This window comes from Lampetra fluviatilis, chromosome 7 (genome assembly GCF_964198595.1).
Source record: "Lampetra fluviatilis chromosome 7, kcLamFluv1.1, whole genome shotgun sequence".
NCBI classification, from domain to species: domain Eukaryota; kingdom Metazoa; phylum Chordata; class Hyperoartia; order Petromyzontiformes; family Petromyzontidae; genus Lampetra; species Lampetra fluviatilis.
In genome coordinates, this window is record NC_136281.1 from 3,682,807 (window position 1) to 3,695,345 (window position 12,539).

General features: G+C 41.4%; 1 protein-coding gene across 5 annotated transcripts in view; it reads right to left on the reverse strand.

Annotated features, from left to right (window-relative positions):
* BIRC6 (baculoviral IAP repeat containing 6) overlaps positions 1-12,539 on the reverse strand; it is a 149,365-nt gene that overhangs the window by 14,578 nt on the left and 122,248 nt on the right. For all 5 annotated transcript variants that reach the window (XM_078858192.1, XM_078858191.1, XM_078858190.1 and 2 more), the window contains 4 exons: positions 11,955-12,172; positions 7,233-7,394; positions 6,373-6,450; positions 1,933-2,121 (listed from right to left, as the gene is read on the reverse strand). In XM_078858192.1, the coding sequence (XP_078714318.1) occupies positions 1,933-2,121; positions 6,373-6,450; positions 7,233-7,394; positions 11,955-12,172 (647 nt within the window). The remainder of the gene's footprint in view (positions 1-1,932; positions 2,122-6,372; positions 6,451-7,232; positions 7,395-11,954; positions 12,173-12,539) is intronic.

Genomic DNA, 12,539 nt, shown 5'->3' on the forward strand with positions numbered 1-12,539 from the left:
TTTAAAGGCTCTATTAATTAAACACTGACACAGAGATTAACAGACAGAAAAATACTTATGGACCATGTAACACCAGGAATAGTGGAACCCCGAAGGTGATTAAGGTGCACAAGGAAAATGTAGAAATTAGCAAAAAATACACAAGTTTAATGAGTACATTTGGAGCCGCTACAAAGTAAAAACCACATTTTTCTGGTCATTAAGCCAACCGCCGCTTATGCCTACACTGCACCACCCACGTTTGACATTTTCTCAACTGGTTAAAAGCCTGCGTCAGTTTTGATTTGGCGCTTACTGCTATAGAGAAATAAAATTATAACTTACATTTATTTCTTTTCATTGCTTGTTTATTTATTTACCTACTCAGCTGCCAGACGATATTTTTTTCTATCTTCTGCATTTCCGTATTTTTTCCAATACGCATTTAATAAAAGTCGAAAAGCAATCTTGCTGAGAGTGGATTCTTTTTGAATGCGTTTGCGACTTAGACTTAAGAGAAAGAATGGGCATTATTCCCAGCCATCAGTGCATCTGGTTTCCATCCTTTGTTAAGCAATTCAGCGCCATAAATTTGTATGTCATTCCTTTTTGTGTAAAATATTTTTCAAGAGCTCTGCTGCTCAACATCCTTACGGTTGTGCACACAGGCAGCATAATTTCACACTGACCAAGCTTGTATGGTAAGGGAAATCTTCAGTGGGGTGAAATTATTACATTTATTGTAAAACTTGTTTATAAAATGCTTTCAGTTAAAATTGTCAATTTGAAAAATGCCCTGCGAGATGTTATGAAAGCAAGAAAAAATCCTCTGAAACACAAACAGTGGGCCACATTAATTCTTTAAAGTCTACCCTACAATTCTGATTTAAATAAAAAATCTGGCCTTTGACGATCCCCTGGAGCCAATTTCCACTGCAGCACCGCAAACATTGCACCAGATGTTTCATGTCATCAGCCAAGGTTCTGACAAAGGTCCTGTTTAGAAGCTTGGACAAAATATATTCAAGAGATCCGAGTTGCATCTGTAACATCTAGCGTGAAAACTCTAAACGAATAACCGGCATCGACAATACGACACTTCCTGGTAGGCATATTTAATGACATTTTATAGATGCAAATAATTCACAATCATGCAAAAATCATCAATACTGATAAACTAATTTTGGACAACTCATTTCAAGCTACAGGGTATCTATTGTGTAAGCCTCAAGTACATTTTGGGTTCTCTTTGCAACAGTATTTAAAATCAACATAAAGCACAAATCGATGTCCCCTCCCTAAGATAGGCACTAAAAGTCTTTATTGAGGCTACGGGCTTTAAAAAACCCACGAGAAGAAAACCCATCCCGAAGATGACACATCTTGATTCTGTACTAAAATCACTACCCCGTGTGCTCATTGCAAGGCCTTATCGCATGGTTATACACAAAATAATCTCGGTTGATGTTGCTGTGAGGAGTGTTAATAAAAACCCAATAGTCCAGGCACACATTCATTTGCGAGCCTCATGCTATTTCACAAAAAACAGCATGCCTGGCAGCAAAAACCCTTCCCCCCCACAGAGACTCCCGATTAGCCTCTCTCAAGCAGTAAACTGCATTACCGGGAATGCCTACCGCTACAGCAATTCTGGCCAAAACATTAATACAACATTTTTCAACGACCAACTTTGTAATAGGTTACACAAAAAAAAAGGGCCATCCATATTCTGCAAACAAATCTACAAAAACAACACACCATAAGGATGCTTTCGAGATATTCAATCCATCACTGCATACTCCGCATAGAATTAAGGTCTGGCCATTTTAACCAAAATGGCAAGATACTGTGACCACTCATGAAGGTAACACTCATGCTTTTCCTGGGTGCCGAAATAATGTCAAGAATCTCGATCGTGTGGAGGGGGGGGGGGGTAAGGGAGGTGGTGCTCACCTCCCGGAAGCAGGGCGACGGGCTGCAGATCTGTTCTAGCATGGCCCACTTGACCGTCGCCTGCCGGATGTTGGCGTCATACTCGCGAGAGCTTTGCGCGCCACTGGGCGTGCCGCGTGACCGCTCATAGCCTGGCTCGTTAAAGTACGGCTCCGACACCAGGATAAGTGACTGCACGGACACCAGCACCTGTCGAAAGAGGGGGAAGGTTGACGGCAACAAGATAAGAAGGGCGACATGGTACAGAAAAAAAAGAATGGATTTTCACCCAGACAGGCTGCACACAATGCATGAACGTGTATTCGTAAGTTTACTAGTATGCACAAAGACTCACTCCACTCTTCCACCAGAGGAGTTTTAGTACACCTTCCAACATGCCTGTACTTATAACGAACAAAACATTATTGGGACATACTTAAAAGGGTAACAAAAGGTATAAAAGTGTCACATTTATGTAAAAGATGAGATCTCAATTAAAGCAATTCTTTACTGGTGTTTCTCAAACATCTGTTCTAAAGCTCTGAGCCTTCACAAGCTTATCACATTGCTTTCACATGTCTGGACATAAGGAGTGTGAAGCCTAGTGTTTGAGGACTACTGTGCTTATCTCTTACTAATATAACTTCAGAATCCAGGGCTTAAATATTTACATTCCCCCCTCCCTATGAATTTGGTGACCTAGCATTGGTCAGATGCACCTAAAAAGCTCAAATAACAAATACGTGGCAATATTCAGACCCCTTTTACAAAATATTTGCTAGCAGCAAATAAACGCAATGCGTGGAATCAATTCCAGATAGTGTTAGCCATTTAACGGCTCAAAAGCTTCTTCAAGAATCAATTCCACAATCGATTTGAATTTATTCATTATGCTGCAGCCTTTCAACCACAAATCCCTACAATTTGCAAAATTTTGTGAATCTGGCTAGAAGAACAAAAGCAAATCATTCGTAGAGATCCTTAAAGAAGAGCATGTCGCAAAGATATACATTCCCTAAAACTTCATACATCTACGAAGGGAATCCCAGAGTAGTGTGCCCAATGTAACTGCGACACACACGCATGACCTAACCGCTCTGCTTTCTTTTTACATAATTAATTATTGTACATTGTAAGGTAACTTCCTTTAGTGAATGTTGGGAATAAAAGATCCTTTAAAGTATTCTTTAGGTCTTTCGGTAAAGCCACGTAGATAGAAAAATTATAAAAAAATATATATATCACGACATTTCGATCGCAACACAAGCAATCGTCATCAGGTGAAAAAATATGCTGGAGAGCTTTAAAGTATTACATATAATATAATCCATTCAGTAGGCAGGCAATGGTAACTTACATGAACTGTACTTTTCTGTACCTTTCTTAGTATCACCAGATATTATTAATAGCCGTCCAATTAGTTTTGGCATTATCTAAACCCATTCATATTCTTGTACACGCAATGATAAGACAAAATGACTCACTCAGCCAAGCTAAGGCACGGTGATGAGATGCAAAAAAATATATACATTTGTAATAAAAAAAACCCAATCCGTCACCATCAGCAGACAACGATCTGTAATGCTGCTGCAAGTTGTAATAGGTCAATCAGTGAAGAAAGAATGATCTTGTCAAGAATATGGTTCCTCAATTGGCCTTGTGAGGATACCCCTAATATAAGACTCGGAGCGAGTTGATAATGGCTGGAGGAGTTGGCCTCAGATACACTCACATCCACAATCAATTCGTGTGTCTAATATGAATCAGTATATTTTGTTGTCATGTAATGTCATTCATGCAGATTGCATCTCTAAAACACTTAGAATTTGACCCACCATCTTTAAAAACAAAATTAACATCATAAAAAATGTAGAAGAACCTATGCATGTATGTAGAACCTCTTTCACAATGTCCGTAGCCAACCGTGCTCATCGGATGTGCGAACACCACCACAGATAGACAAAACAAAGCATGGCCAGGAGCACGGGGGAGGGGGACAAAGCATGGACCAGGTGTGACAACATCAAACACTAATATTTATTCACATCCTAAAGAGTGCATACTATCCATAATCAACGTTTTTGGGTTAGATCGCGTTATTTATAAATGTGTCGTAACCCTCCACCACCCGACACGGCCAATCAGAAAAAAAGTGTCACGTTGACAAAAGACAATTAGTTCACTGCTTTAGCCCACCGGTGTGTTGAAGCGTGAAACCACAATATTTACAAATTGTAAATGTTGTGGTTTCACAAATAATTGGCCATGTCGGGTGGTGGAGGGTTACGACACATTTATAAATAACGCGATCTAACCCAAAAACGTTAATTATGAATAATATTGGTCGCGAAGCCTACGTGTTAAAGTGCATACTATACTAAACTAAATTAATTGTTTATGAAGACAAAGATAAAGGCAATGTTTTGATTTACCTGAGCATGTATTATGCTCAGATAAACATCTGATAACATGGTCATCATATGGCAAGCAAGGATGTTAATTGCAAGAATTCGGGTCCCCAATGCTCACAGCTCAACCGCCCTGATGTCCCTTTCTCAAACGGCGCCCTTTGTTACATTCATTGGGTGCCACATTAAACTGAAGACCGGGATTTGGTCTTCAACTGACTCGGTTTAGATTGCCGTCACCTCCGAGACAATCTTTATCTCCTGTTTAACCATAAGAATGGTTGAGAAAAAATACAGTTTTTACTGTGAAGACAAATAACGAAATATATTACACTGCTTGATGTTGGAATCGCTACCATAAAGAGACCTCTGTGATTTATACTCTTGGGAAATAATTTGCATGTATCGACAAAATGTAAAACCTTATTACCCATCTTCTGTTATTGCAGTGTAGGTTATGAGATAATAAACCTTGAAATCATAACAATCACGTTGGCCCCTCTCTTATGCGAAGGCTAGAGGGAATATGCATTTATAATTAAAAATGTCAGTCAGCCTGGTTATGCGATACCAAATAGAAATGCTCTAAGCCTCCATCACAGGAGGCTTAATGGAATCCTAGTTCAATCGAAGGCCAGCGTTTTGTGAACACATTTTTTTTTGCACTGTACACAGGTTTAACACACGAAATACATTTTTTTACGAGAAGTGCTTTGCTCGTGAATTCAATTAAAAACACGTGACATTCTAAAATATAGGAGCTTAATGAAAACGTGGAACTCTTCTCCATGTCAGCATTGTCTCCGTGAATGCAAGCTAAGGTGCTGTGAGATGGCTCTCGAATGTCAACTCAGGCATTATAATAACTAAATTCGCCAAGTCAAATAAACGCCTTTCGGAGCAGCTGTTAACGTTCAACTCCGTTTGTCTGCCCACAGGGTCTTCGGCTGTGGCAGCTGCTGGTGGCAGCCATGGAAACAATATTTCATGACATATTAGCGCAATAGCTAGTGGCATTGTCTTCACAAACCGCATTACAAATTATCATATTCCGACCTCTTGAAAAAAAATTACGAATTATATGACTTTTATACTGTTCATGCATAAAATAAATATAATCACTAAAATATTTATAAGTGTAATACATATATTTAAAAGTTTGACAGTTCAACTTAAAAAATATATAGTTATTTTAAATACCCCAAGAACCAACAAGCAGTAACTATAAAGCTCTTGAAGACTCTGCAACCAGCTTGGCTACCGTCAATCTGTTCGCTTCAATCTGCTCTCTGCCCACGGCTTTCTCAAAACCCACAAACACCGGCTTAGTGCACCTCACCAAAATTCACCGCACACTCCTGCCACAAGCGCCGAGAAATGTGATTTACACGCCTACTGAGTTGGTTTCCATTGCTCTGCAAGTGCTTTTTTGTGTTTACCCAGAAGCATGGTAGGCCTACTGCCAGCCTCTGCCATCCTGAGCAGTGATTGAAATGCAAGCCTAATCCACTAATTATGTTTCGCTATCAAATGCTGCCTGGGAACACCATAAAACCACGGCTTCTTTAGGTTCTTCCCCATCTTTTTAAGGCCACTCACTATGAGATCTGACAACGCATAAGTCCCACATAATATAGACGTGGTTTCACCATAAAACAAGCATGAGGCAGTTCTCATCTCCCATTTACAGCCCAGAGCCAGTGATAGAAAGTTCACATTCATATAAATGGGGGTCGTTCAAACCATAACACGAATACGGTTGACTTGCCACAAAGTGGTATTCATTTTTATCAACCCCGGAGCTGAACTAACCCCCTGGCCGAGACCTGACCTCACGAACTTCCGACACTCTTGCCACAGTGGCAACTGGCTAGATCGGCAAATAACTGTAATCTGAAATAAGTGCACATTGTTTTTGGGATGGAGGTGGCAATAATCAGCGCACGAGCCCCCAGACCCGTGGAGATGCCAGCCCTATAAGCTGCGCCGAATAGCCTGTGGCGGGTGCAGCGAGGCCTGACCTGTGGGGTGGAATGTCATCGTGCGCTCTTACCTGCAGAAAGCTGGACGTCTGCGGATTCCACTTTTCCTCGGGGCGACCATGCCACGTGTTCAATATGCTCAGGCAAACCTGCAATGGGACGACGGGTGCCGGCACGGAACATAAGCCTGACAAATGAGCGTCGATAACGGCATTCATGCGCCAGCAAACAGCTCTTGTGCTGCAGTGATCATTCCGTACTAATTAAGGTGGGCTTCTTTTTGGTGGATGGTGCGATAGCAGGGCTGGAAATTCGTAAAACTATAATGATCCTAGCACTGTACAACTTCTAATTAACACCCCCTGACCAGCAGATGATAAATGCGGTATCATCATGTGCAGAGATCTCAGAGGCCAACAACAACAATAGTGCAGCTTCAGCTGCATCTGGTGAGAATCCTGCTCATTAGAGCAGACACATCTCCAGTCCAGTGGCGGGATTTGTGCTAATTGCCACACACCACAGCAGAAAACAAAATGTTTCACCTATTTGAAATGTTTAATGCCAGAGCTGAAAGTAAATCACCATCTGTCCCCAGCGGGACCAGAAGAGGTACCTTTGAAAGCTAATGAAGGCAGTGAAAGTGACAGAAAAACCTTCCCAAAGGCTCTGCTGGACAAGCCTGTCACGGCGCAAGAGCGTTAACACTAGCAAGCCACTGACCCAGAAATCTACCGATTTTTTTTATTTGCCTGCAGCTGCCTGCATACTCTTTCTTTCCCATTTAACGCACAAAACACAAACAAACCCATACATGAACAAATATGTTTTCGTAACGTTGACCAGGTCACAAGGTGAGAAGGACAGTGTGTATTTCTGAATAAGCAGTGTGATGGTATGGGGCAGGAGGGTGAGGGGGGTGCAGGCTTGCCTTGCCGTCGTTGTAAAGGTTGGGATTGAATCGCACGCTGTTCCGCCCCGTTGTTTCGAGGTTCACGAGCGGCGGGGAGTTGGGATAATCTTGCGGGAAGTAGACATCAAACTCAAAACAGCCATTAGCGTACGGGGTATCAGCGGGGCCCGTGATTAGAACCTGAATCAGATGCAAAAGCAAAAAAGAACACCAATAAGCAACCCATTCAGAATGCTGTTATAAGTGCAGTTTACTTTTGCAAATAACACACAGACTGCTGTGAGCCCCTAGTGGAACAATGTAATTTGCATGCCAAATGTCCAGAAATGAGCACATTATACGAATAAAACATCTCCATACTTACTCGAGCGAAGACCTGTTTAAACAGCTACAAAACCAACAGCAGGAGCTTTATAATTAAGTGCGTGAATTATTCTTGACCAAAAATATCAAACAGCCGTTGCTTTTTTAGTCGAGTATAATCGTAGTTAATAAATGAACTTCTACGACATGGAAGCACAGCCAGCACCGCCACTGCAAACACAATCTTGCCCTGTCTGGTTTAAGGATTCACTTTTCACAAGACAATGCTGCACAAGTCGAAACAATGTTTTTATTTTTCAGCATCTTAATCAGGAATTCAAATCCCTAAAATATGTATAACAACACGTGGCATTGAAGTAAAAAAAAAGCACTATTTAAGACAATCACTGTTTTTGTCATTATTTGACAGTACGTGACATCCCAACCGTGAAATAAATGGTCAGTATGGCACGGAGCCCTCAAATTTCAAATTACATGAGATCAGATTATCCGGCGGCTTCGGGGAGACGGGGGCGCCGGATTCTCGAAAACGCTGGATAATCACATCATTATTTAAAATAGTTTATTTTTGCACATCCTTGCATGACATTATGTTATAGGTGTTGTGTGTATGATTTTTAGTGTTTTAAATTGGTTTACAATTTGAAATTGGCATAAATAAACAGACAAAATGACAAAAATAAATGTCCTACTCTAAAAAGTTACTGTATTTACTGTACCGTACTTACCACTCCAATCTCGAAGACTCTGCATGGGGTGATGTATGTATTATGCTCTTGTTTCAACAACCATGTGTTTCATGATCGCAGGACTGATGTGAACGCCGAAATTTCCATGCGCATCTCGTCGGATCGCACCGTATATTTTCTGTTTTTACTACTGGAGTTATTAGTCATGAAAAATTTATATATGTGCAGTATTTTCAATGTTGCACTTGTATGTAGTGTATAATGCACTATACCTACTAAAATCACCGTGGAATGTGTCCTTAACGCACGTGACGTCACTCCACATAGACCAGCCCCCCTCATTAATATTAATGAGCAGGTGACGTCCCCCAAATGGCCAACCCCCCACCCGTCCTCATTCATAATCATGAGCGGGTAACATCACACCACATGCAGCACCCTCCCCCCTCATTAATAATCATGAGCAAATGACGTCCCTCCACATCGAACAGCCCCCCTCATTAATAATCATAAGGTGACGTCCTCCAAATGGAACCCCCCCCCCAATTAATAATAATTAGCGGGTGACGTCACTCCACATGGGGGGCCGAGGAGCCTCCTCCCCCCTCCTCGGCGTCAACTCACAACCCTCACTACAAAGGCAGAACCCTCACGTCACGCGATCTCCGTCACGCTATTGAGACATCAAAGTAAATAGGACGTCATGATGAACAAGGGATTATAACCTTAAAATTAAATAGGTCTGTGTCACTGCGCCCTTACAAATTGCCCACGCATTAATGTAATGAATATTACGTCGCGGTCTGCTTTTCGATTGCAAGTTTCAGATTTACTGCAAGACACCCGTCCTTGGACGAGCAAAAGGCGAGTATATAATATTTGACACTGAAATCAAGCAGAGCGGCTTTTTTTGTCGCGCACATGGTGCCGATCGCTGGATTAGTACAGCCTTTGTAGTGGTTTTGCCAGATCGACCGGGGACTGCCGGATATGTTGGAAGCCAGATAATCGAGCAGAAAATAAATCGATGATCAACTGTGGTGTCAAACAGTCCTCTCACCCCCCCCCCCACCCCCTAAAAAAAATGCCATCTTAAACAACTTATTCAAAGAAAATGCCAATTTCACTTCCTTAAAAAATGTTCAACTGCCTTTCAGGTTCCTCCACCGTTAATACTGAGCCCCGGAACCACGAGCAGAAGGTTTGCTTATTATGTGCGACGCGTTTGCGGCCAAACTATATTTTGCTGCAACTTGCGCGGTGCGCATTGGCCTTGACGCCGACTCGCAATGTCAATGGCAATGTTGTGAAGAGCGTCACAGGAGTGAGCACTGGGGATCCAACATAAAGGAATAAAAGGACGTAAGGATGAAAGTAGTATGCACGTGAAAGGACCATTGTAACGATGCCTGCCACTCGGCACAAAATCGCTCGGCATGAGATTTCAAAATTTTAAGTCTCGGACAAAAGAATGATGATGTCATAAGATTTGAAAAAAATCTCAAGCCACAATAGAAAGAAGAATAAAATCCCTTCCATATGGATGCCGAAACACATGTTCACTAGCTATGAGACGGCATAAATGAGGTACCTGGAGTTAAATTACATGAGCAAATGAGGCCTTAAGACTTGCAGACTAAAATTAGCACTGAAGCATAATTACTGAGACAATGCTGAAGAGGCTTCATGTTATTTTGAGGGAATTATAGAGATGTGTTGCAAAAAACAGGGATGTATTTGAAATCAGGAACACCAATACATGCAGTCTTATAACACTGATAAATAAATAAAGTCATAATTTAAAAGGCACGGGACTCCGAAAATGATATTTCGATCTATTTCAATAAATAAGCGAAACATCTAAATAAATTAGATGACTGCTCAAAACATAAATTGTATTATTCAATGACTCGTGTGTAACATTTAAAACATCAACTGTGGATCTCAACAATCTCAGGGTTGCAATGTGTGGATTTGCACACACACTGGTCATAATTAACTAAACAAACAAACTAATAGAGCGTAATTAAACCACAAGGGATCGCACATGCTGTGTACCGTTACACACACATAAAACTCGAGCTTCACTCTCCATTTCGCAAAGCCTGCCTCCATTTCCTAACTAGGTTTACTCAAACTGAAATCTGGCTTTCTAAGGCAGCTGTCGGCATGTTCAATAACACAAACTTGCTCCTGATGCTCGGACATTCTTCAAGCCTTGGGTTCTAGAGAAATTCATATTGTACGGGAGGACATGCCGATGGTTACCCAAGGTAAAAAGACGAATAATGGCAGGCCAAAGATTCTATAGTATCGTGAACAAGACTGGAATCCCACCATATTAAGCACATCTGGGTCCGAGAGATTTGGCTTATTGGGAAGGAGAAATATGCTCATATCAGAGAATCTCGGCCGAGAGCAGAAATACTCTCGAGCCCCATTAAAACCACATTATTGACGGCTTGAATATTGTCATGCTAAATGCTTTATTTCACTTATTTATCTTTAAACATTTGCGCTATAAATCTGTTGGGTTTTTATGAATGGCTGAAACCCAAGGAGTGTGCCGAGCTGTGACTGCTGGCGCCAAATGAAATGGCAAATTGAGTGAATGACCGCGACCTGGCTGCTTTGGCCACGTCCTGACCCATGGGTGACAACTTTAGTATAAATACATGTTACTTTAGATTCATGTTGTTTTTTTCTGACTTTACGTGAACGAAAAGACACAAATTCGCCCGTTTTCTCATTGAAAATAGGTACATTTCAAAATATCACTGTCCTGGTCACAAAAGCAAAGTTTGTGGGGAATAATAGCCATTTTCTATACTTTTTAGGCATAAGCAATTACGAAATAACACTTACTACCCAGGAACAAAAATTGTGTTACACAGTGTAATCGATAATCCACTGTATATTTTTGTCCTTTAATGATGTGAAGAAGGAGCAATACTAATCGGGAACACTTTAACTCGCAGTGCTGCAGAAAACATTTTCAAGGTCCTCGAAAGAAAATGATAAACCAGACGGAGCCAACTCCTGCACAGAAACTCACTCAAACACGACGTGAGCCAGAGAGACATTGACAGCGGCATGAGGCATGTGGGTTTTTAATTTGATTAAGCTTTGAATGAGTTAAGTGTTCAAGACGTTGGAGCTCCTGTATATTTCTGCAGACTGTTCATATTAGGCCATGGATATTGTTTTGTTTGGTAGCTATAATGATTAGTATAACAGAATTAATGCGTCTCGTGGACTCATTTTCAGGAGGGTCTTGCTGAGGATGTTTGACCAATTGCCGAGTATATGTTGTTGCGTGTGGGAGGAAACTGGAAGGAACACAAGCATAGGATGGAATAGCCCTAAATATTACACGAAGAGGTATGTAACCTACTTGCTGTACTGTCATCAGATGGCTATCTCATAATCCTACTAGCTGGAACATTCATTGGACATTATCTACACGGTCCATCAACTCGTCTTCAAAACAACGTTACCATATTCTCTGGATTATAAGACTCCCAAAAGTATTGGGATCTACGGATGAAATGCGCCTTACAAATGTTAATTCTGCTTCTTAATGTTTTGCCCGGCGTCAATACAATAACACCGTACAAAGCTAGTCACACACATACACCACCCAGATTATGAGACGCACCCCGCCACATCAGAGAATATGGTAACAGAAAACCGATAGTTGATTTAAAACGTGCACGGCAGTGCTCACCTTCATGATGTCCAACCGTTCCTCGTCGCAGCGCACGAACACGCTGGAGCACGCGGAGAGCGGCAGTGAGGTGGAGAGGGTGACGGCCTCCTGCGCCAAGCGGCGGGCACGCGGTGCCCCGTTGCTGTCGTTGGCGCTCTTCACCTGCGACATGTAGTGGTGGCTCACCTTGAAGACCAGCTTGCCATCCTCGTCCTCGGACACCAGCTCAAACGTGTCTGCCACGCAAACGTCAACACTTTTTTTGTCACACATGGCGACCGAAACAGTGGTGAAAAATATCGACGGGAATTAAAAACGAAGACCGTTACACGTTGGGTCAAGAGTATTGAAGAAAAATGAAAGCATTAATACGTAAATAATTCTATTAATGCCAGATACCGTGCTCATATAATGTGTTAACAAAGCTTGTAAAAACTTTTGAATTTTGTGGCTGGTTAACACGTTTTTTTCCTTTTTCATTAAACACCCAAGAACACTAAAGCCTGTTTTGCATTATAAAAAAATACATGCAAAATACTTTTGAGTTCGTAAACTAGCATTTTGATTAGTGAACATTGCACACGTACAATAATTACCAAATGC